This window comes from Syngnathus typhle, linkage group LG10, assembly GCF_033458585.1.
Source record: "Syngnathus typhle isolate RoL2023-S1 ecotype Sweden linkage group LG10, RoL_Styp_1.0, whole genome shotgun sequence".
In the NCBI taxonomy this organism is placed as follows: domain Eukaryota; kingdom Metazoa; phylum Chordata; class Actinopteri; order Syngnathiformes; family Syngnathidae; genus Syngnathus; species Syngnathus typhle.
This window is the reverse complement of record NC_083747.1, coordinates 13,925,034-13,949,773: the sequence shown is the minus strand read 5'-3', so window position 1 is coordinate 13,949,773 and position 24,740 is coordinate 13,925,034. Positions and strand designations below refer to the sequence as shown.

The following is a 24,740-nucleotide window of genomic DNA, read 5'->3' as shown; positions in this document are numbered from 1 at the left end:
GTTGTGGAATAGGTAGGCAAAAGATGAACAGTTGAAAGTTGGAACGGGTTGAATCAGTTAAAAAATGTAGAAGTTAGAGCAAATGTTGAATCCCCATAGAGAATGAATGGGAAAATAAAAAAAAGCAATTGCGCCAAAATCTTTCTAAATTTGGAACAAAACCAAAAAAAACGGCCTCAGGAGGTTCACTTTTGGGGTAAAAATGTTGAAACGGGTTAAATCGGACAAAAAACGAAGACGTTAGCGCAAATGTAGCTATTTGGGGCACTTAGTGTTGAAATAAGGTCACTTCCGGCTTGATTTGGGTCACTTCCGGTCTACTTGGGGTCACTTCCGGTTTATTTGGGTCACTTCCGGTTTAATTTGGGTCACTTCCGGTTCGTCTAAGGTCACTTCCGGTTTATTAGGGGTCATTTCCGGTCTAAAAAGGTCACTTCCGGTTCATTTTGGGTCACTTCCGGTTTGATTTGGGGTCACTTCCGGTTTACCAGAGGTCACTTCCGGTGTATTTGGGGTCACTTCCGGTCTATTTGGGGTCACTTCCGGTTTATTTGGGTCACTTCCGGTTTAGCTGAGGTCACTTCCGGTTTATTTGGGGTCATTTCCGGTCTAAAAAGGTAACTTCCGGTTCATTTTGGGTCACTTCCGGTTTGATTTGGGGTCACTTCCGGTTTACCAGAGGTCACTTCCGGTCTATTTGGGGTCACTTCCGGTCTATTTGGGGTCACTTCTGGTTTATTTTGGTCACTTTTGGTTTATTTTTGGGTCACTTCCGGTTCGTCTGAGGTCACTTCCGGTTTATAAGGGGTCATTTCCGGTCTAAAAAGGTCACTTCCGGTACATTTGGGGTCACTTCCGGTTTGATTTGGGGTCACTTCCGGTTTACCTGAGGTCACTTCCGGTCTATTTGGGGTCACTTTCGGTTTGATTTGGGGCACTTCCGGTTCATTTTGGGTTCATTGGGGGCACTTGAGGGTCAATCCAAGATGGCCGCCACACTGGAATTGGGGGTCAAGGGTTGAATGTGTAAGCGTAGTGGAAGTGGGGGTGAATGGGAGTGAATGTGGGAAGCATAAGGTCAATGCATTTGGAATGGGTTGAATCGGTCGAAAAATGTAGAAATTAGAGTAGAAAAACGAAATTTTAGAGAATTTTGGTTGAATTTCAAAATAAAAGATGTGAAGTTTTTGGTAAGTGGGAAGTTGTGGAATAGGTAGAAAAATGATGAACGGTTGAAAGTTGGAATGGGTTGAATCGGTTGAAAAATGTAGAAATGAGAAGGGAAAAGGAAATTGGGTGTGTATTTCAAAATAAAAGATGTGAAGTTTTTGGTAAGTGGGAAGTTGTGGAATAGGTAGAAAAATGATGAACAGTTGAAAGTTGGAATGGGTTGAATCGGTTGAAAAATGTAGAAATGAGAAGGGAAAAGGAATTGGGTGTGAATTTCAAAATAAAAGATGTGAAGCTTTTGGTAAGTGGGAAGTTGTGGAATCGGTAGAAAAATAATGAACAGTTTAAAGTTGGAATGGGTTGAATCGGTTGAAAAATGTAGAAATTAGAGTAGAAAAACGAAATTTTAGAGAATTTTGGTTGAATTTCAAAATAAAAGATGTGAAGTTTTTGGTAAGTGGGAAGTTGTGGAATAGGTAGGCAAAAGATGAACAGTTGAAAGTTGGAATGGGTTGAATCGGTTGAAAAATGTAGAAGTTAGAGGTGAAAAACAAAATTTTGTGAAATGTCGAATGTGCCATGAAGAATGGATGGGGAAAAATTTGTCGGAATTTTGGGAATTTTGCGGAATCGGAAAATTTTCGGAACGAGAAAAATGGAAGCGCTCATCGCGTGAATATTTGGAATACGTGGAAAGTGGAATGGAGTGAATCGGATGAATTATGTGGAAGATGAAACTGGACAAAAAAGTGTGGAGAATAAAAGAGAATAATAATAATAATAATAATAGAGAATGGTGTAGAATAACATATGTGTGAAGGCCTTCGCCTTCACACAATAATAGAGAATGGTGTAGAATAACATATGTGTGAAGGCCTTCGCCTTCACACAATAATAATAATAGAGAATGGTGTAGAATAACATATGTGTGAAGGCCTTCGCCTTCACACAATAATAATAGAGAATGGTGTAGAATAACATATGTGTGAAGGCCTTCGCCTTCACACAATAATAATAGAGAATGGTGTAGAATAACATATGTGTGAAGGCCTTCGCCTTCACACAATAATAATAGAGAATGGTGTAGAATAACATATGTGTGAAGGCCTTCGCCTTCACACAATAAGAGGAGCAAAACGGAGCAAGTGTGCATACAGCAGACAGTCAGAACATAGCGCAAAAGTACAGGATGCTACTAAAGGAAAATGTGCTTTTTGGCAGCTTGCAAACATATTTTCTTAAAGGCTAAGTTAGACATATATATATATATAATCACATCAAGTTAATCTTCAGTAGTGGCTGTGCTCATGGAAAGCAGTTGATGAACCGGAAAGTGAGGAAGTGTGCAAACAATTGCACCAAGATGTTTTCTCCTAAGTGTTATTTACACAGGGTGCAAGCATCGGTCAGGCGAGACCAAGACTGGGTTGTAAAATAGAAATGGGTGAGTAGGTTTCAATTTGTAATTGTGATATACAAAGTTTTTTTCCAAATTCACTTGTTTTTAAGCTTTAACAGGACGTGCCAGAATTCAACTAGCAGTGATGGAAGGAGGAGAGGAAGACCAGTGACATCTGGTTGTGGTGTGGTGACAACAAATTATATGATCGCTTGCCGAAGGATGCATCAGGTATCTGTGCCCTCGTGTCTTTGATAATGCCTGTAGTGGTTGTCCCCATTGAAATACAGAATCTCAATTGGAACATGGAGTCCCCACTGGCGGGGCTCCTGAAGCGAGCCAAAAGAGACGTTTTGCCCCCATGGTTGAGCGACAACAATCCAACATATATTGACGCCATAGGAGTGCCGCGGGGTGTGCCAGATAAGTATAAACTCGTTAATCAAGTGTCCTCGGGATTCGAAAGCATTTTCCTATGTATCACCCCCGATAAAATGGTGACCGTATTAATTACGTTCCGACTAACCCAGGTGTTGGAAGGACTAGGGACACTGAATAAAAATATGAAAGATCATTCAGGTGTATGCACCGATATTTGGTCTGATTGGATGAAAACGTTTGGAAGCTGGAAAGGCCTTATCATGTCTGTGCTCGTCGCTGTGGCTATTTTTACTGCAGTGATGATTTTGTGCGGCTGTTGTTGTATTCCATGTATTACACTCACTGTCCGGTTGATCGAGAAAACCGTTGGCCCGTTGCTACCGAATGGCCAATATGCCCTGGTGACTCAACATGAGCTGGCAGGGGCAGAAAGAACCGACTGTGTGTTGGTCGCTGCTTGCTAGAGAAACAGGTGATGACCTCATAAATGAGGTCATGAGAGGGAATAAAGGAAAATGTGCTTTTTGACAGCTTGCAAACATATTTTCTTAAAGGCTAAGTTAGACATATATATATAATCACATCAAGTTAATCTTCAGTAGTGGCTGTGCTCATGCAAAGCAGTTGATGAAGCGGAAAGTGAGGAAGTGTGCAAACAATTGCACCAAGATGTTTTCTCCTAAGTGTTATTTACACAGGGTGCAAGCATCGGTCAGGCGAGACCAAACACGTACAAGCCGTCAAAAATATCTACAGATTGTAGGAGTGAGAATTACACCTCGTCGTTGTGGTCGGACGCGCTAGTCAAACCCAACCACCAGGACGTCTGCACTCGCCGATAAGCACCCAGTGGGGAGGAAACGGCCATCGACCAATCGTCTCACAATGTTTTGCATGTTTGAATATTCATATTGTGTTTCTTTATAACTCGGTAACCCGGAAGAATGTGTTGATCCTTGATGGTCACAAGAACACACGAGCTTTAGTGTGAGGAACCCGGAACCCAGGCCTGTATTAGTTTGCTTTGTCAGGAATAAACAATTGGTAAATTCGGTCTGATTGATCTACTGGTCTTCTCTTTGACAGAACGAACTCGCAAAATTGTTAGGTGCGCCAGTGTGGTGATTAGAACATAGCAATTCATGTGTTAAGTGTTGATCATAATTTGGAGTCAGATCAATAGCTAAAGTCCGTAACCTAACACTACGCAGAAGGGGGGAGAGAGTTCAGGATCCTAACAGCCTGGAGTATGAAGCTGTTGGTGAGTCTGGTGGTGCGGGAGCGCAGGCTCTTGTACCTCTTCCCAGAGGATAGAAGATCGAGTGAGCGGGGTGACTTATATCACTCACAATCGTGGTCGCCTTGCGGGTGAGATGGGAGGATATATTAATATATTAATATATAATACATATATATAATTATATATATATATAATATATATTAATATATAAATATATAATATTTATATTATATATGAGTATACCAATATATTAAAAAATTCCCCTCTCACCCTCCGCGGGTGGTCTCCCACTCCAAGCTCGGGTCCTCTACCAGAGGCCTGGGAGCTTGAGGGTTCTGCGCAGTATTTTGGCTGTTCCTAATACTGCGCAGAACCCTCAAGCTCCCAGGCCTCTGGTAGAGGACCCGAGCTTGGAGTGGGAGACCACCCGCGGAGGGTGAGAGGGGAATTTTTTAATATATTGGTATACATTATATTTATATTATATATGAGTATACCAATATATTAAAAAATTCCCCTCTCACCCTCCGCGATGTGAGAACCTATATATATATATATATATATATATATATATATATATATATATATATATATATATATATATATATATATATATATATATATATATATATATATATATATATATATATAATATATTGGTATACTCATTTTTTTCAGATGTAATAATGTTCTGTATAAAAATTAGGTTTGGAGTTCAAAAAGCCTTTTTTTAAACTTGAGTCTTAAAAAAGAGGGGGTCGTCCTATGATCAGTGTCGTCTTATATTTGGGCCAATACGGTAAATGTCCTATTTGTTTTTTTGAAAAACTTTTTTATTATTATATTAATGCGTTTCTTGAGTCGATGGTGCGTAATTTCTATTCAGTACGTCCTTTTTTCCTGTTGAATTTGAGCTTCCCCCGCCGTTAAACAAAACAAAGAAGAGAACCTTTGACCCGGAAATACTCTTCTTTTGCCAGCCCAACTCCCGGTGACCTCCTGGCTTGTAGACCGCTTATTTTCGTGTTGTGTGTGTGTTCTTAGTAAAAATGTTGCGACATGTGTGACGTGATCAGTCTGTCGCCGAGGAAAAAGTCACTGCAGACCGGGAGGCTATTGTTTGAGCGCTGTAATGACGTCATACCAAGGTTGGTCGTTTGCTGGCTGCTAATTGCTAACAGTTAGCTAGCGCAAGGACGCTTTAGCTCGCCCTAAACGTGAACATAGGGCTGTGCGAGATACGCTGTACTGCCTTATCAATATTATATAGATGACTTTAATCAGCATGTTATTGTTGACATTCTGTATTTGATATTGACTGTTGCGAGATGGATCACATTTCGTTCCTGGGAGCTTTATGTGTGCGATGTGCACTGTGTGAAACAAACACGATTGTCTGACCCAGAGTGTGCATGAATGTGACGTAATGAGACTTGTCCGTTTCAGTGATGTCACTGTTGCGAGGTTTGGGTACGACGGCGCTCACGACCTTCTTTCAAGGCAAGTCGCAAAATATATTCATTTTCAGCTCCTAATTTTTCATGAATTAAAACAATGTCCTTTTTTTATATTTATGAAAATTGTAAGTCATGTTTTGATAGCTTTCACTTATTCAGTAAAAGAATAATCAACACGAATACATTTTGGGCTTCAGCTAATCACTAATAATTGATAAATGTCATTTTTGATGATTTGTATATAATATTATTAATTCATTCGTACATTCATGTGTGCATGCGTGCAGCATCCCAGCAGGCCGGAACACGGGTACGCCTCCCAGGGCTTCGCCCCATGGCCACCCTTAACCAGATGCACCGGCAGAGCAAGCCCAAGGCGGTAGCCAAAGCGCTGGGCGCCACCTTTGGCCGCCCGCAGATCCAGGCGGTAGTCCTCAAGACCATGATCCGCAAGCCCAAAAAACCCAACTCGGCTAACAGGAAGTGCGCCCGCGTGCGCCTGGCCAACGGCAAGGAGGCAGTGGCCTTCATCCCAGGCGAGGGCCACAACCTGCAGGAGCACAACGTGGTCCTGGTGCAGGGTGGACGCACGCAAGACCTGCCCGGCGTCAAGCTCACCGTCGTCCGGGGCAAATACGACTGCGCGCACGTTGTCAAGAAGAAACAGTGAAGATACCTGTCAAGTCTCTCTGTCTAGCATGTGACCTGTAAAGGTCAAAGGTTGTTTCAGGTTCATCAGGACATTTCGGACCGCACAAACATTTGGCGAGCGTCCTCAAGAAATAACAGACATTAAGTACACATTTGCACAAACACTTCGTCTCTGTGTGCTTGCAACATTGCTGCTGTCTGTTGCCTTGACAACAGTCACACTGCATACCTTATTTTTGCTCACGAATAAAAGCGCCATCCGCCCCTTGCAGTTTGCTGAAAAGAACTTTTTAAAAAAAAAATTATTGCCTGCGTGTCATCAGTCCAATGAGTTGTCAGGTGTGACCTGACATTGACTAGGTGCGTTCCTCCCGCCTCACGTCCACTCATAATTGGCGACCAGTCCTTTCTTCGCCAGCGGTGAAGGACACTGGCGACTGCTCCAAATAGGCGTCTGTGTGGCCTGACATCGGATGGCGACCTGTCCAGGGTGTATGACACAATGAGAGACTTTGTTTTACTAGTACAGTCAAACCTCAGTTTTCGAACGTCTCGGTTCTCGAACCAATCAGAATTCGACGGAAAAATTCGAAATATATTTTTGCTTTGGTTGTCAAACAAATTTCGGAGGTCAAACCTCGCGAGATGAGCCTAGAAGACCCGAGCAAACTCGACCGCGCGTCCCGGATGCTGACTGACTCCGTGTTTATTGTATTTTCGTTACTCTGAGGATTGTATTAACCCCTAATATGCCTCCAAAAAAAGCAAGTGGGAGCAGCAAAGCCATCCGAAAACACAAAGACGCTCTTAAAGCAATGCGACGTGAGCACTCGGTGCGCTGCGGTTGCGCGATCAGACCGAATTAAGCTCCCAGCGCACTGAGGTCACTTAAATCTTGGAAAGTACATCAGGCCTTACAAAATACTTTCTAAATTTCAGCAACGGCTCTGTCACAATAATGCGACGAGCGCGGTGCAGTTGCGCGGTCGGCGGTGCGCTGCAGTTGCGCGATCGGACAAAATTAATCTCCCTGCGCACTGAGGTCCACTTAAATTTTGGAAAGTACATCAGGATTTTTAAAATATTTTCTACATTTAAGCGGCAGCTCTGTCACCATCTGTGACCTGCGCGGTCGGCGGTGCGCTGCAGTTGCTCGATCGGACAAAAATGCGCAAATGAAAAAATGCTTTAAAAAAGGCGGGGCTTTTTTTGTCTTGGAACGGATTACATTTGTTTCCATTATTTGTAATGGGAAAAATAGATGCGGTATTCGAACGATTCGCTTCGAGAACCGTCTTTTGGAACGGATTGTGGTTCGAAACCGAGGTTTGGCTGTAGTTTGTTTTGCTCTTTAGAAATACGTAGTAGGATAGTTGGGATCTGTGACGTCATCACCGTTCCTTTGACTTCATTTAAGAGCGAGTGCGCGCCAGCGACAACGCGTGGGCGTGACCGCTTACGAGTTGTTTATGCGACGCAAAAACGTTTCTAATTCCACGGTCGCCGTGCTGCTCCCAGGAGGTAATTAGTCGTTCAGCATTGATGCGTTCCGGATCACGAGTTGACCGCAAAGTCGGCCTTTTGCTTTTGTATTTTCGTTTGTGGCTGACACGTCACGTCGCTGTTATCCGAGCTAGCTGGCGTTACCATCATCTCGGTCGTGTGTAAGATGTAGACGTCTTTTTTTTCCTTTTTTTTGTAAATGCACTTTTGCTAGCCTCCTTCGGGTTCGACGATACTTTTTCCAGATCCCTTGAATTGCCCGTGGTTCGGGAAGCAGCCGCTTCGTTAGCCTTCTCAAGAGGCTTCTGCTCCACTAGAGCTGCTAGCTGCCTGTGCTTAGCGGAGGCAAACCTCAAAAGAGCCATTTCGTCTATTTTAAGTGAGAAAAACACCGCATGTGCAGTTCCGCTGCGTGCGTTGTACATAAAATGTGTTGCATTCATGAGAACAACAAACTGCTTCGGGGAACGCAACATTTAGCAATAGCCACTTGGACAAAATTCTGCAAATTCACCCATTCTGCGTCGTCAGCGCATTGTGTCGCCTTCAGCGTCACACGTGATTGCCAGATGATTTGGAAGGTGTGAGCTATGTTTGTTTTGAAATTTCGTTCACCTGTGGGGTTAGGGCGTCGTAGTAAACATTAAGTTTGCTTTAACCATGATTTCCCTGCAAGCATCTATGATCCAATGTAAGTGACTGCTGTTCATTAGTTACTTGTTCTTTTTTTTAAGTGTGGAGAAGATGAACCAAGTGAAAATGGAAGAATCAGCAGAAGAAGAAAAGCTTGGCGATTTGCCGGCTGAAGGTAATGGTCACATTTTGTTCTGCTGCTGGAATGCGCTTATCACAGGGGCTTCTCAAATTTTGACATCAAGGAACTCTCCCAAAAATATGTTGTGCTCCAGGTCCCCCATAAAATAGTCTGGACCTTAGGAGACCAAAGTGTGCATAAAAATACAAGACAGAGGTATTACTCTCCAAGTTTGTAATCTTGCCAGACAAATTGTGTTGGAATGAAGTCCAAAGAGACGGAGCCCCCGAGTCCAAGTCGTGCTACTAGTGTGCCACACTGATGTGAGCAGCCGCCCGTCACAGCTCAAGTGCCCTTCCCCAGGCAAAGTCCCGACGGCGCCGCCCAAACGACGGCACCGCTGCATGCTGTGCGAGCGCGACTTCACGTGCCCGTCGCGCCTCTCTGACCACATGGCGGCACACTTTGGCGAGAAGCCACACGTCTGCCCTGTGTGCAGCAAGCGCTTCAGCAAGAAGATCAACGTCAAGGTGCACCAGCGCGTGCACACGGGTGAGAAGCCCTACGCCTGCCCGGACTGCGACGCCCGCTACGCCCAGCTGGGCTGCCTGCGCCGCCACCGCCTGCGACATGCCCCGCAGAAGCCGCACGTGTGCGACCAGTGCGGCCGTGCCTTCCTGCAGCGACGATACCTTCTGCAGGTTTGGGCCTCTTGCCAAAAAGTTTGGCGATTCAAAATCCGTCTATTGATGAGCTTCGGCTCGGGGTGCTCGATCAATTAAAGTGCTGGCGTGTTGCAAATTTTTGCCCCCACTTGATCGTGGCATCTTTTGCTGATGAAAATAAGAAACGGTAGCCGACGATGACTCCTTCCTTGTTCTCAATTTCTTCTTCTTTCTCTTGGCAAATACTAAGAGAAGGTGGCCGCCAACGCAGGCAAAGTACTTATTTGCCCAAAGGAAGAAGACACTAACCGATGGAGGTGCCACGTGGAGGACACTCGTTCACGTACATAGCTATTGCGTACGTGCTAGTTTTGTGGCTCCTCTCCATTTCAAGAGCTTTCTTGTGGAGATTTTTTTTGCGGTGCATTCTTTGTGCGACAACAGCCGGCTGGACCAAAATTTGTATCTGATTTTTGTCGCGCTTTTCCAGTCCTCTTACTGGGTTTTGTGCTCATCTTTGCTGTTTTCTGCCTCTGCCAGCACCAGCGCGTGCACACGGGTGAGCGGCCGTACGCCTGCGCGCTGTGTCCCAAGCGCTTCGCCTCCACGGCGGGCCGCTCGGAGCACCAGCGCACGCACTCTGGCGACGCCTACAGCTGCACCGTGTGCCGCAAGGTCTTCACCACGCCATCAGCCTTCCGCGACCACGCCACACTGCACACGGGCCGTAAGCCGCATCCCTGCTCCGTCTGTGGCAAGAGCTTCAACCGGCCAGGACTGCTCCGAAAGCATCTACAGAAACATGCGGACGCCGCCGCGGTGAGTGGTCGGCCACGCGGCGCACACTTTGCGGCATAGTGACCCAACCCGAGGACAAACATGAATTGTGACCCGCACGCGTCATTTTCAACGAGTAAAGGCGACATTCCTGTGCCGGCAGGAGGACGAGAGGGACAGTGTGGAGGAGGAGCCTTTGCAGGGTGGGATTGAGGAGTCTTTGCAGGACCGCTCTTCGTTGCCAGGTGACCGGCGCCGTTGGCTCGGCCGCACCCTTTGTAGCGCACCTTGGCTCTTGTGTCTGCAAGTATCCAGTCACCGGGCTTCTGCATAGTTCGGCCTTTCTCTTTTTTCTTTTCACTTGATGCTTATGGAATTGAAGAGAAAAAAGAAAAACATCCATCCATCTTCTTCCGCTTATCCGGGGTCGGGTCGCGGAGGCAGCAGCTTTGGGAGGGACTCCCGGACTTCTCTCTCCCCAGCCACTTCATCCAGATCATCCCTGGGGATCCCAAGGCGTTCCCAGGCCAGCTGAGAGACAGTCTCTCCGGCGCATCCTGGGTCGTCCCCGGGGTCTCCTACCAGTAGGACATGCCCGGAACACCTCTCCAGGGAGGCGTCCAGGAGGCATCCTGGTGAGATGCCCGAGCCACCTCATCTGGCTCCTCTCAACGTGGAGGAGCAGCGGCTCTACTCTGAGTCTCTCCCGGATGACCCAGGTTCTCACCTTATCTCTAAGGGAGAGCCCGGACACCCTGCAGAGGAAACTCATTTCGGCCACGTGTATCCTGGATCTCGTTCTTTCGGTCACGACCCATAGCTCGTGACCATAGGTGAGGGTAGGATCATAGATCGACCGGTAAATCGAGAGCTTTGCCTTTTGGCTCAGCTCTCTCTTCACCACGACGGACCGGTACAGAGCCCGCATTACTGCCGACGCTGCACCGATCCGCCTGTCGATCTCGCGCGCCATCCTGCCCTCACTCATGAACAAGACCCCAAGATACTTGAACTCCTCCACTTGGGGCAGGATCTCATCCCCGATCCAGAGAGGGCATTCCACCCTTTTCCGACCGAGGACCATGGACTCGGATTTGGAGGTGCTGACCCTCATCCCGACCACTTCACACTCGGCTGTGAACCGCTCCAGTGAGAGCTGGAGATCACGGCCTGAAGAAGCCAACAGCACCAGGTCACCTGCAAAAAGCAGAGACGCGATGCTGAGGTCCCCAAACCGGCCCCCCTCAACGCCTTCGGCTTCGCCTAGAAATTCTGTCCATAAAAATTATGAACAGAATCAGTGACAAAGGGCAGCCTTGGCGGAGTCCAACCCTCCCTGGGAACGAATCTGACTTACTGCCGGAAATGTGGACCAAACTCTGGCATCGGTGATACAGGGACCGAACCGCCCTTATCAGTTGGCTCGGCACCCCGTACTCCCGAAGCACCCTCCACAGAACCTCCCGAGGGACACGGTCGAATGCCTTCTCCAAGTCCACAAAACACGTGAACTGGTTGGGCGAAGCCACACTGCTCCTCCTGAATCCAAGGTTCAACCTCTCGACGGACCCTCTTCTCCAGCACCTCTGAATAGACCTTACCAGGGAGGCTGAGGAATGTGATTCCCCTGTAATTGGAACACTCCCTCCGGTCCCCCCTCTTAAAGAGGGGAACCACCACCCCAGTTTGCCAATTCAGAGGCACCGTCCTCGATGTCCACGCAATGCTGTAGAGGCGTGTCAGCCATGACAGCCCCACGACATCCAGAACCTTTAAGAACTCCGGGCGGATCTCATCCACCCCCGCGGCCTTGCCACCGAGGAGTTTTTTAACTACCTCAGTGACTTCGACCCCAGAGATAGGAGAGTCCGCCTCAAAGTCTCCAGGCCCTGCTTCCACAATGGAAGGTGTGTCGGTGGAATTGAGGAGGTCTTCGAAGTATTCTCCCCACCGACTCACAACGTCCCGAGTCGAGGTCAGCAGCACGCCATCTCCACTGTGAACAGTGTTGACTGTGCACTGCTTCCCCCTCCTGAGACGCCGGATGGGGGACCAGAATTTCCTTGAAGCCGCCCCGAAGTCATTTTCCATGGCCTCGCCAAACTCCTCCCACGCCCGGGTTTTTGCCTCAGCAACCGCCGAAGCCGCGTTCCGCTTGGCCATCCGGTACCTGTCAGCTGCCTCCGGAGTCCCGCAAGCCAAAACGGCCCAATAGGACTCCTTCTTCAGCTTGACGGCAATCCTTACCACCGGTGTCCACCAGCGGGTTCGGGATTGCCGCCACGACAGGCACCAACGACTTTACGGCCACAGCTCCGGTCGGCCACCTCAACAATGGAGGCGCGGAACATGGTCCACTCGGACTCAATTTTCCTCCGCCTCCCCCGGGACGTGGAAAAAGCTCTGCCGGAGGTGGGAGTTGAAGCTCTTCCTGACAGGGTTAGGGTTCTTTCTGTCAGACGTTCCCAGCAGACCCTCACAGAGCGTTTGGGTCTGCCAGGTCGGACCGACATCTTCCCCACCACCGGAGCCAACCCACCACCAGATGGTGATCAGTTGACAGCTCCGCCCCTCTCTTCACCCGAGTGTCCAAAACATGCGGCCGCAAATCCGATAACACGACTACAAAATCGATCATCGAACTGCGTCCTACGGTGTCCTGGTGCCAAGTGCACACATGAACACCCTTATGCTTGAACATGGTGTTCATTATAGAAAATCCGTGTCGAGCACAGAAGTCCAAATATAGAACACCGCTCGGGTTTAGATCCGGGGGGCCGTTCCTCCCAATCACGCCCTTCCAGGTCTCACTGTCATTGCCCAAGTGAGCATTGAAGTCACCCAGTAGAACAATGGAGTACCCAGCACTTCTTCCAGGGACTCCAAGAAGGGTGGTTACTCTGATCTGCCGTTTGGTGCATAGACAGAAACAGTCAGGACCGGCGGAGGGAGGCTACCCTCTCGTTCACCGGGGTGAACCCCAATGTGCAGACGCCCACCCGGGGGGCAATAAGTATGCCCACACCTGCTCGACGCCTCTCGCCGTGGGCAACTCCAGAGTGGAAGAGAGTCCAGCCCATCCTGGGAGGGCTTGTACCAGAGCTCAAACTATGTGTGGAGGCAAGTCCGACTATGTCTAGTCTGAACTTTTCTGCCTCACACACCAGCTCGGGCTCCTTTCCAGCCAGAGAAGTGTCCCTAGAGCCAGCCTCTGCAGCCGGGGATTGGACCGCCAAGGTCCCTGCCTTTGGCCGCCGCCCAACTCACTTTGCACCCGACCCCTTTGGCCCCTCTCACAGGTGGTGGGCCCATGGTAAAGGGGACCCACGTTTTCTTTTCAGGCTATGCCCGGCCGGGCCCCATGGGTGAAGACCCGGCCACCAGGCGCTCGCCTTCAAGCCCCACCTCCAGGCCTGGCTCCAGAGAGGGGCCCCGGTGACCCGCGTCCGGGCGAGGGAAAACTAGATCCAATTTTCTTAATCGTCATAAGGGGTTTTGTGAGCCGTGCTTTGTCTGGCCCCTCACCTAGGACCCTTTTGCCATGGGTGACCCTACCAGGGGCATGAAGCCCCAGACAACATGACTCCTAGGATCATAGGGGTATGCAAACCCCTCCACCCTAAGGTGACGACTCACGTCTGTCTAGTTCAGTGCTTCTCAAATAGTGGGGGACGCCCCCCTTGGGGGGCGCGGTGCTATTCCTGGGGGGGCGCGTGTGACCCTGGGGAACAGGCTTTTTTTTTGGCAGTACTAGAATAAAGTGTAATTACGCGTTTACTACAGCAGGGAGCAGTGGCGCTCTCATTGTTACTTCTGTCACGTTTGCGACAGTGCAACATTTTACGACTTACAAGACAAGTTAGGATAGTCACGGTGGGGAGGGGGGGCGCGAATAGTTTTCTTCTTGCTAGGGGGGGCGTAACAGAAAATAATTGAGAAGCACTGGTCTAGTTAAAGGGCAAATCCAAGCCACTGAACAAATGTTGTGGATTGACACACTGCACGGGGAGTTTGAGCGTTGGGTCGAGTGGTCGTCTCGTAGCTGCCGTCAAGACGTTTCTTCCCCCTTCAGCGGAGGGCTTGTCGCGCCTGAAGAAGAAGAAGAAGAAGAAAGTCCACGAGTGTCAGCTGTGCGGTCGCATCTTCTCCAGGCCGTACAAGCTGAAAGAGCACCTGGAGGTTCATGCCGCCACGCGGCTGCACGGCTGCTCGGTGTGCGGCAAAAGCTTCGCCAATGCAACCAACCTGAAGGCCCACGAGAAGATCCACACGGCCGACCGGCCGCACCGCTGCCACGTCTGCTCAAAGTGCTTCCTCAGGCCGTACGAGCTGCGCAAGCACCTCAAGACCCACGAGCGCCAGGAGCTCCTGGACCTGCCCGCCCTTCCTGCCGGCGCGGAGGTAGGAGATGCGCAAGCTCAGGTGAGAAAATCACATTTGGCTGAGTCTCACCAATCTGCACTGGCGTGTTCTTCTTGCATAGCAACGAGAAATCCCAAAGCGTTCCAGGTCGATCACTTTGCTTTTGCTGTACACTGAAGACAATTGGGCAGGTTTCCAATCTCACACAGAGAGGGCAAATTGCATCTTTTGTTTCGTGCTATGTCAATCTCAATATGGGGAGCATACCCTCTTTGGTTTGAAGCCAGTGAGCAAAAACATGACATTTTGGGCCTTGGCTTTCTCCACCTGTGTTGTGGTTTGATTGATTCCGCACTCCAAATGATAGACACCGCATAAAAGAAAAACGCTCCAAGCAAGAGTGGCCAACTGCCTTTGCTGTTAACTTAATTGGTGGTGGGAGTATGTCAATGTAAAGTTGCAATTCGAGAAATGAGATGAAAAGCCTCACTGCAATGATGATGTTGACCATGATGTCATCCTCAGACGAAGGAGCTCCCCAAAGAGGAGCAGCGTCCTGGTAACCGTGGCGACCTGGACAGCAGGGTGGGTGAGCAGCGGGAGGAGGAAATGGTCAACGGTCTCATCAACTCTGATGGCGAAGAAGAGGACTGGAGCCCCACCCTCATCCGTACGCTGCTCCTCACCCTTGTCATGCTGGTTGTCCTCTTGACTTTGTCTTCCTCTCCATTTTCCTTTTTATCAGGGTGATTTCTTTACCGTATTTATTCTAATTATTCCCCAGGGCGATAATTAGAGAAGGTTTATGTCCAACGGGGGGGCGATTATCGTAATTTTTGGACTATAAGTCGTTCCGGAGTACAAGTCGCATCAGCCATAAAATGCCCAAAAAAGTGAAAAGAAACCTATATAAGTCGCTCTGGAGTATAAGTCGCATTTTGGGGGGCAATCTATTAGACAAAATCCAACACCAAGAACAGTCATGAACGAGAAACAACAGGCTAAACGATAGGTATGCTAACGTGACAAACACAAACGAAGAGCTGAGAACGGCCCTGACGTAACATTCAGAGTTATTTAAAAAAAACTATTACATAAATAACACGTTTATAATACCATCTGTCACTCTAATTCATTAAATCCATCGATCGTCCTTTGTCAACAATGACGGCGCTTGCACTTCAAAATATTCCACAGGCCCATATAACGATATAAATTAGAAATCAAATAACTATTATATAAGCAATAATATTATCAAATAGGGGTGTAAATCGCGGGTTTTGTCACGATACGATATAATATCGATATAAAGAACTACGATACGATATTTGCCGATATCTTAAAGCCTGCTGCGATTCATTCACGATATATCGCGATATAGTGCTCTACGATCGATTTTTTTTTTTTTTTTTTTTTTTTTAATAAAAAATATAGAACAATATCCTGATTTACAACAATTCATACGCAAAACAACAAGGTACTGCAAACTCTTTATTTAGGAAATTACAAGAGTATTGTAGTATACAAATTGCTTACTTTAACACTGAACTTTGATGTCGTGTTTTTTCTTTAAATGTGCGGCGAGATTTGTGCTCCCTGAATATTTGATCACCGCATGGCAGGATTTACAAACTGCACGTGTCTTGTCCGTTGAGCCATCTTTTCTTTGGAATCCAAAGTGCTTCCAAACGAATGACTTGAAGCCTAAAGGGGAGCAAATTTCCTCGTCTTTTTGGACACTAGCCATAGCAGCAGCCCAGGAGCCGCGTACTAGTTGTCCCCTCCCCTTTCACGTGCGTGATCTGCTCACAACACAACAACGCCGGGCGCACTGCTCCCGAAAAGAGGAAGCAAGCAACAATGAACTGGATTTCAAAATAAAGTCGCGTCTAATGTCCGAGGTCAAACACGGCGATATAAATCGATGTTTACCTTTAGCATCGATGCCAATAAATCGCAGAGCATTATATCGATTAATCGATGTGTATCGATGTATCGTTACACCCCTAGTATCGATGTATCGTTACACCCCTATTATCAAACCATCTGTGCACTCTAAATCATTAAATCCATCGATCAAATTCCTCAGCTTTTGTCAACAACGCCGCGCGTGAGCCCTGTCGTCAGCCTCATCGTTATTCCACAGATCTAGTATAACTAAATTGTAGCCTTAACAAAGTACAAGGAAAGACGTGGGTTTGGTAAACGGCTCTTTATTTAACAAGACAAACTTCCAGGCGTGTGGCGGAGTGGACTTCCAGCCACGGAGGTGGAAGAGAGATCCATAGAATAGGACCGGGCGTGCGTAAAAGCCATGACCGAGTCCCATCCATCGTACCCCGGACAGCCACCCGGCCGAGCGCCGGCCCTCGACTTCCATCCACGGAGGTGAAAGAGAGTTCCGTAGAGTAGGACCGGGCGTGCGTAAAAGCCATGTCCGAGCCCCATCCACCGTCCCTGGACAGCCACCCGGTCGAGCGCCGGCCCCCGACTTCAATCCACGGAGGTGAAAGAGAGCTCCTTAGAGTAGGACCGGGCGTGGGTAAAAGCCATAATAGTTTTTCAAACCTTCTGTGTCACTCCAAATCCTTATATCCTTCAAACTCTTCGTCCGCCGTGTCACTTAGAAACAAACCCGCTAATGATGCCGGTAGTACGTGGGGCCCTTCGTCATCCCATGGTCAATCTTTGTCCTTTATGTAAACAACCGCTGCGTCGCGCTGCTGACGTCACTTGAAATTCAAATTAAAGTAATCCCTTGCTACATCGTGGTTTGTTTATCGCGGTTTCGCTTTTTTTTGGGTGAGGGGGAAATATTTGAAAAAAAATCATAAGTCGCTCCTTATTATAAGTCTTCCCCCCACCCAAACTATGAAAAAAAACGCGATTTATAGTCCGAAAATTACGGTAAGAGAGAACACCTTTAGTCCGATCGCCAAGGTGCACTGAAATGGGCTATAATATGTATATTTTCCTTATGTAGTATGCAATACCTGCATCTCACTGGTGTTCTTAACACTAGAACAGTAGCTGTTTTGATCTAGCTCTAACAGCAGGGTGCGTCAATTGACGCTCCATTGATGCGACACGTTAGCGTCGCACATCACATGTTGCGCACTTCATGTTATCGCGATCGTCTTGTTCAAGCGCACGCCTCTAACGTAATTGTGAGGATATTGTAGCGGAGTGACAAGTGTAATTGTATCATAGTTTATGGAGAAAAACAATTTAAAAGGGACATTCCACATGCTGTCAGATCAGTCATATTTAAACTTGCGCAATGACGTCGGCATGCGGTCGCGGACGAAAACGTAAGTTTGGGGGGGAATTTTTAGCAGCATGGGCGATAATTAGTGGTATCAATGTTTTGTCATTGCTTACACACACTGGGCGAGTATTAGAATATGGGCGATAATTAGAATAAATACGGTACCTTACCCCTTGCCTCACTGTTCCTCTCCGACTTTACGTTTTTTGTTTGTTGTGAGCCGTTGGCTTGATGCTTGCCATCTTAATGTTTCCCGGGCCACTGCTTTTTTTGTCAGAATCAGACGGCACGACGGGGATGACGAGGGTGAGGGCAGCAGCGATGCGGTGGTCTGGCGAGGACAAACGTGGCTACATGTGTCCCGTGTGTAACCGCGACTGCTTCAAGGCGTCGGCGCTGCAAAAGCACTTACGCATCCACTCGGGCGAGCGACCCTTCCAGTGCGCCACCTGCAAGAAAACCTTCACGCAGCAGGTGCACTTGAAGGAGCACCGCCGAATCCACACGGGCGAGAAGCCCTACGCCTGCTCACTCTGCACCAAGACCTTCACCTTCTCCAGCGCGCTGCGCCGCCACCAGCGACTGCACGGGGATGCGCGCCCCTTCGCCTGTCATGTCTGTGCCAAGACCTTCAAACAGGCCGCCTCGCTCAAGAGCCACATGCTGGTGCACTCGGACGTGCGCCACCACTGCCCTGTCTGTCACAAGGCCTTCAGCCGCCCGCTAGAGCTCAGCTACCACGTGGATGTGCACGACGCCAGCCGTCCCTACTTCTGCCGCCTCTGCCGCAAGAACTTCAGTGGGGCGCGTGCTTTCCGCAAGCACACCAGGAGGCACCAGTCGCAGGAAGGCACCCAACTCGGGGCATCGGTCGTGGCTGACGCTGCCGTGGCCGCTGGGGACCTTGCCACAGAGGAGGCAAAGTGAGGAAAAATGCAAGTGACGTCAACGTTTCTCTTCATTAAATTCATCAACCTACTGGCAAGTCATTTTTGTTTTTGGAGGGCAACAATGCTTGTTCTGTTTTAGGAGAATCAAATTCTATTAACCAATCATTCGTTAATTTATTCCTTCATGTTGAACATGGCCTAACCTAAATTCAAATCACTAAGCCTGCTGTACTTTGAAGCTCAAATATCGAAACTGTTACACTGGGTTGAAATGCTAAACTGATTCCTGTATTTATTTGCAACCCCAACTTGTGCTTGAAACACATCTTAAATTCATCCCCAACCTCAGATTCAAGGCCTGATTTGCTCTAACACTAACACTAACCCTGCTTAAAAAACACTAGGGTAACTTGAAATCTTCACCGCAAATTCACACCTAAACTTTAAACACCAATTCTGGCTTAAAGCTCCAATTTGAAACATCTACCGTAATTTCCAGACTAGAAGACGCACTGGACTATAAGCCGCACCAGCTAAAATTCGGGGATATTTGTTTTTTTCTTATATAAGCCGCACCGGACTATAAGCCGCACGTGCACATGTTTTTTTTTACAAAGAAAGACAGTACACAGGAAGCCTTTTTAAAGTTTTAATAACATACTTTAACATGTCTTTCTAAACATTGCCTGTGAAGCAGCAGTAGTACGGCAGCAACACGGAAGTGTGCACGCGAGTTATTAACAAAGAAAGACTGGACACAGAAAGCTTTTCTAAAGTTTTAATAACATACCTTAATAGGGGTGTAAATCGCGGGTTTTGTCACGATACGATATAATATCGATATAAAGAACTTCGATACGATATTTGCCGATATCTTAAAGCCTGCTGCGATTCAATCACGATATATCGCGATATAGTGCTCTACGATCGATTTTTTTTTTTTTTTTTAATAAAAAATATAGAACAATATCCTGATTTATAACAATTCATACGCAAAATCAACAAGGTACTGCAAACTCTTTATTTAGGAAATTACAAGAGTATTGTAGTATACAAATTGCTTACTTTAACACTTAACTTTGATGTCGTGTTTTTTCTTTAAATGTGCGGCGAGATTTGTGCTCCCTGAATATTTGATCACCGCATGGCAGGATTTACAAACTGCACGTGTCTTGTCCGTTGAGCCATTTTTTCTTTGGAATCCAAAGTGCTTCCAAACGAATGACTTGAAGCCTAAAGGGGAGCAAATTTCCTCGTCTTTTTGGACACTAGCCATAGCACCAGCCCAGGAGCCGCGTACTAGTTGTCGACTCCCCTTTCACGTGCCTGCTCTGCTCACGACCCAACAACGCCGCGGCGCGCACTGCTCCCGGAAGAGGAAGCAAGCAACAATGAACTGGATTTCAAAATAAAGTCGCGTCTAATGTCCGAGGTCAAACACGGCGATATAAATCGATGTTTACCTTTAGCATCGATGCCAATAAATCGTAGAGCATAATATCGATTAATCGATGTGTATCGATGTATCGTTACACCCCTATACCTTAACATTTCTTTCCAAACACTGCCTGTGGCGCGGCAGTAATACCGCAGCAACACGGAAGTAACACAAGATGTTAGGGTGGTGCTCACTCTAACTTATTTTGCAAGAACCACACTGGAGACAAGTTAGTCGTTTTAGACACCTGCAGGTGGAGAGTTTATTCGTCGCTGTGCTTACAGCGATGGTCAAATGAGATGTGACTCAGGCCTCATCAGGTGCATATTTATTGAGAGAAACAGAGTGGGGGTGTGGGTGGACAGGATGGGGTGAAGCCCCTGGCCTGCTGATTAAAGCATAGCGACGTTTTACGACGTTGTGTAAACAAAGCAACTTTGATTGCTTCTTCTGCAGCTAGTTAAATCAGTTGAAAAGATCTTAGCACTTCTTTCTACTACTTTTGTTAAGACAAGACAAGCTAGGTAAATTATTACAGGTTACATTCCAACATAATCATACGATGAAGATATTCTGTAAACCCTAACATATCCCTCCTGTTTTATCCTATGATTATGTCGATCCCGATCAATCAAACACAAGTAAGAAAATACAATGACAGTAATAATTTCCAGTGAAGATGAGGTTTTTCCTCAATACTCCAGACCAAATTTTGTATGAGTGAAAACACCTGCGGCTAGATATTATTTTGCAGGAAAAGTCTCACACGGTCCCTCTGCCTTAGGTGACCAGAATGTTATCAATAACAACAGTTCAAGATAAAAATTGCTCGTGATTGTTCAGCCGTTGGGGGCTTGGCACGCCCACTGGTGGAGGGTGAGCACGATTCTCAACCCCTTCGCAGCCCTGCTCCGTCCGGGGAGAACTTGGAAATATCTGCTGCGTGGTCATTTTCTTCAGTGGCTCAGGGTGGACTACCTGGGCACCAAAGAGGAAGAAGATTATTCTGCCTCTGTATGAACTGGGGGCGGGGACGCTGTCGATGGCGGATCTGGTTCCTTGCAGGAACCCTTCACTGGGGCGCACTGGGACAGATGATACCACGTATCTCCTTTGCCGGCCAGCCGGACGGCATGTGAGATGCGCTCCACCAGTTTATAGGGTCCAGTCCACGCGGCTCGTCCCCCTCCTTCTTGGGACCTTCAGCCAGAACGTTGGGGTGATCTGGACCTCGGTCTTTGCTTCCGTATCCGCAGTAGTACGCTGAGCAAATCCCTATCTGGATCCGCCACCGAAAGAACAGCAGCACGTCCGGAAAACACCAAAAACCAGCACCTTTTCTGCAACCTTTGCATTAGTCATTTGAGATGTTTCTTCTGCTCCTCTCATCACTCTTCTGGTTGCCCTGGTTACAGAGGCGTTGCTACACTAATGGGAGGCAAGATTGTGTCTGTAGCAACGCTGATTAGCTAAGGAATGTAGTGTGGTGTGAATTAGCACTTCATTGTCGGCCCGTGACCCCCGCAGAATTTGTCCTCTTTCCTCAACCAGCTGTTCTTCTCTCCTGGTTGGCTGACTTGTCCTCGTGTGGGATCAGATAACTTGAATTGCCGCTTTGTGGAACAATGCAACTAAACCTTTGCTAAACTTTATCTACTTGGTAAATTAACACACAATAATAATAAGTAACTTGTCCTAAACACTTCAACAAACATTGAGTAAATATGGGATAACTTGTATGCAACTACTTCAAACTGTATATAACATTTAACAAAGAAAACCAGTTCTGATCAACAACAATCTATGAACCAAACCTACAGTTAACTAAAAGGAATGAGGTTTCTTTGCTTTGAACCAAATAAGAACATTTCACCTATGCAAATAAGCTCTGCTCATCGTTAGTGAAGGCCTCTTGCAGGAAGGATACAGTTGGCTGCTAGGGATCAAAAGACATCCCTGTCACTAAAGAGGAAGAACCTAGATAAAAGGAAAGTCATAAACTCGTAAAGACAAGGCCTCCAGGTCTGGCAGGCCAAGGCTTCACTTAAATTATTCCAACATTTCCCTCCTGTTTATAACATACTTGCTCAATTTTTTAATTACCAAAAACAACCACTTCTCTTGATTTTCAGTTGTCGGGTCACAAGTATGAGCACAAATATACTATTTACACCAAAAAGGTTAGATGTTGCATCATCATCATTCGAAAACACACAGATCTGGGAAAAAGTCTGTAAACTCAAGTGCAAAAACTTCATCATCATCGTTATCATCAACATGTTGGCGTTCAGATCTTAGGCATACCCGGGCCATCTCGTCTTCCATGGGCGATATTGCTGTAGTGATGAGACGTTTAAACAGAGCACGGAGACATGGAATACAACAACATCCACACAAGGTGAGTATAGCAGTAAATACCGCAACTGATATTATGATTGAGGACACAAGGGCTTTATACTTCCCAAAAGCAGTCATCCACTTGTAGTGCTCTTTCATCCTCGTGTTGAGGGATTGCAAGCTTGCAATCGCCTTCGTCAGGCTCCCATCAGGGGCGGTGTCATTCTGGATGAAGGTGCAGCATTGTTCCCTGAACATTGCGCAGACCCTTCCTTTCCCAGACAACATAACAAGAGCATTGCGGTTCTGGACATTAGGGAAGGTGTGGCTAGCTGTTCGTGCACTGCCTCAGTCCCGCTTGTGTCCGTTTGCCCAATTTCTGCATGTTGCAATGGATGTAATTTATCCTGTCAACGTTCTTGTTCATCGTACATCAGCAGCAAATGGAGGACTCCCATCCCGCTGCAATTTGGTCAATTAATTCTTATGGATGACCAGCTCAGTGGCCTAGTGGTAGAGACTGAGACCGCCCTGAGACTGGAAGGTTGTGGGTTCAAACCCCGGCCGGGTCATACCAAAGACTATAAAAATGGGACCCATTGCCTCCCTGCTTGGCACTCAGCATTAAGGGTTGGAATTGGGGGGTTAGATCACCAACTGATTCCCGAGCGCGGCACCGCTGCTGCTCACTGCTCCCCTCTCCCCCAGGGGAAGGATTAAAATCACACGGGGATGGGTTAAATGCAGAGGACAAATTTCCCCACACCCAGGTGTGTGTGTGACGATCATTGGGACTTTAATCTTTTTTTAATCTTTAATCTTTATTAATCAGGAACTCCTCTGGGGACCCTAATGTCATCAATTTCAGTCAGATCATCGTCGCCTCTCAAATTTAAAGACATTTTGTTTTTTTCCAGCTTTTTCCCAGATCTTGGCATCTCGATACATATACAATTTTAGTTGACTACATTCTCTAAAAGCAATGTTTTTTTTCTTTGTTTTTTTTCTTTTCTCAACGGATATTATATAGAACACTGTCGCACCTTTCACAATCAGTAGACGTGACAGATTTCACACAATCTTTTGTCAATGGCAACGGTACAACATAAAGAATCGGTCGTAAACCCATACATATGACATTCATCATTTTTTCTGTCTTTGCAGCTTGTTTTGCCATTAGCAATCAATTGTGTCTTTTACCAGATACTCCTATAGTCACCTGAAACAAACTATCCACATTCATTTTCGAGATATTGATTCCAGTCTTTAACATCAACAGCAGTTGTTGACAAAGTATTATTTCTTTACATAACGTTTTTGCCACTGTTAAGGCATTCAGTGTTTATTTTGAAGCCAATTCAATCCATTTTGAGAATGCATCTATTATGACCAGGCATTATAACCCTGTGGATTGTTTTTAGCACATGTTAAACAAGCCCTACAAAATTTCTTTTTTTTTAAATAAATGTTTTGACTATGAATCAAATTCATATGTTGTATAAAGCTGACTGAACTGCCCTTTCATCCCCCCTGTTGAGCCAGGTGTCAACACCACGTGATAACACCCACGGCTCAATACAGCTGCCCATTTACATCGGAATTTTTTCTTTCTCAAGGTGACAACCCAATCCACCAATCAAAAAAAACAAAATAACTGCCGGTAAAGTAATATAAAAGTTAATTGTTGTAGTTTCTTAACTTTAACTGACTCAATCACTCTCTAATTCTCAAATTTTAAATTTAGCTTTGAAATCTCGTTATTTCACAATTGTTCATCATCCAATTCCAGAAAGCAAGTTCTTTCCATCTCTCAAATTTTGTTTCATCAAGGCTAGGCATTAATGCCGTGTGGACCAGTTTCTGCCCATAAGCGGTGCAAATCAGATAAACAACAGACTAATAAATTCTTTAGTGCACCTATATTAGCCAATTTCATCCTTTTAACACATAACACTTGCAACACACAGACAACACAAAAACAGCAGAGACACAGCTCACAAACAATACCAACAAAAAACGCTGCGCAAACGTCATCCTCTATTTTGACGTTTTGGTTATACTTTTTTTTTTTTCTCATCAGTGCCTTTTATCCTTCGTGCAACTATTGTCACACCTTCCTTAAGCAACACCCTGCTTCAAATAATCAAACATTCTCTGAGAAACTCACACTTTCCCTGCCTCGCCTGCAGCCATAGCACCCCCCGTGTGAGGGGGGGGCACGGCATCAATGTTGATTTGTCACAGGCAGGCCATTTCCTGCAACAATCATGATGCCGGCGCACCGCCCACACGAGCATAGCACAGGCCCACGCGCACAGCCCGCCCCACGATAACGTGTGAGCGCAGGCATGCTTGTCAGTCTCACCCTCTCAAAGGGCAGGCCAACTTTGCTGTTGTCCCCTTCATCATGTTCACATTCGACATCTTTCACTGACTTCTACACAACAT

The 24,740-nt window shown here is 46.8% G+C and overlaps 2 protein-coding genes and 1 long non-coding RNA gene across 12 annotated transcripts; all 3 read left to right on the top strand.

Annotated features, from left to right (window-relative positions):
• Window positions 1–2,306: 2,306 nt before the first annotated feature.
• On the top strand, window positions 2,307–4,004 carry LOC133161285 (uncharacterized). The gene is made up of 2 exons (XR_009716045.1): window positions 2,307–2,614; window positions 2,680–4,004. It is a non-coding gene; the product is annotated as an uncharacterized LOC133161285 (long non-coding RNA).
• A 904-nt stretch (window positions 4,005–4,908) lies between these two features.
• On the top strand, window positions 4,909–6,569 carry LOC133160619 (small ribosomal subunit protein uS12m-like). Its single transcript, XM_061288441.1, has 3 exons — window positions 4,909–5,338; window positions 5,637–5,690; window positions 5,935–6,569. Exons 1-3 carry the CDS (start codon window positions 5,323–5,325, stop codon window positions 6,315–6,317), a joined length of 453 nt encoding a protein of 150 aa, XP_061144425.1. The 5' UTR covers window positions 4,909–5,322; the 3' UTR covers window positions 6,318–6,569.
• Window positions 6,570–7,351: 782 nt separating this feature from the next.
• Window positions 7,352–18,865, top strand: LOC133160618 (zinc finger protein 184-like). Of its 10 annotated transcripts, none has more exons than XM_061288430.1 (9): window positions 7,352–7,624; window positions 8,536–8,609; window positions 8,919–9,256; window positions 9,471–9,578; window positions 9,761–10,039; window positions 10,161–10,242; window positions 14,070–14,398; window positions 14,885–15,029; window positions 17,905–18,865. In XM_061288430.1, exons 1-9 carry the CDS (start codon window positions 7,560–7,562, stop codon window positions 18,552–18,554), a joined length of 2,070 nt encoding a protein of 689 aa, XP_061144414.1. In that variant the 5' UTR covers window positions 7,352–7,559; the 3' UTR covers window positions 18,555–18,865. The 10 variants fall into 10 exon arrangements, with proteins under 10 accessions (XP_061144414.1, XP_061144413.1, XP_061144419.1 ...); XM_061288429.1 differs by having other exon boundaries at window positions 7,362–7,624; window positions 14,070–14,419; XM_061288431.1 differs by lacking the exon at window positions 7,352–7,624 and adding an exon at window positions 7,662–7,819 and having other exon boundaries at window positions 14,070–14,419.
• Window positions 18,866–24,740: the final 5,875 nt, after the last annotated feature.

Excerpts from the sequence above, each read along its gene's own strand:
- LOC133160618 (XM_061288429.1), top strand. The coding sequence starts at position 7,560 with ATGCGGTATTCGAACGATTCGCTTCGAGAACCGTCTTTTGGAACGGAT. Across the intron at positions 8,610-8,918 it reads TGGCGATTTGCCGGCTGAAG|GCAAAGTCCCGACGGCGCCG; the intron begins GTAATGGTCACA and ends GCCCTTCCCCAG. Across the intron at positions 9,257-9,470 it reads AGCGACGATACCTTCTGCAG|AGAAGGTGGCCGCCAACGCA; the intron begins GTTTGGGCCTCT and ends GCAAATACTAAG.
- LOC133160619 (XM_061288441.1), top strand. Across the intron at positions 5,691-5,934 it reads GCTCACGACCTTCTTTCAAG|CATCCCAGCAGGCCGGAACA; the intron begins GCAAGTCGCAAA and ends GCATGCGTGCAG.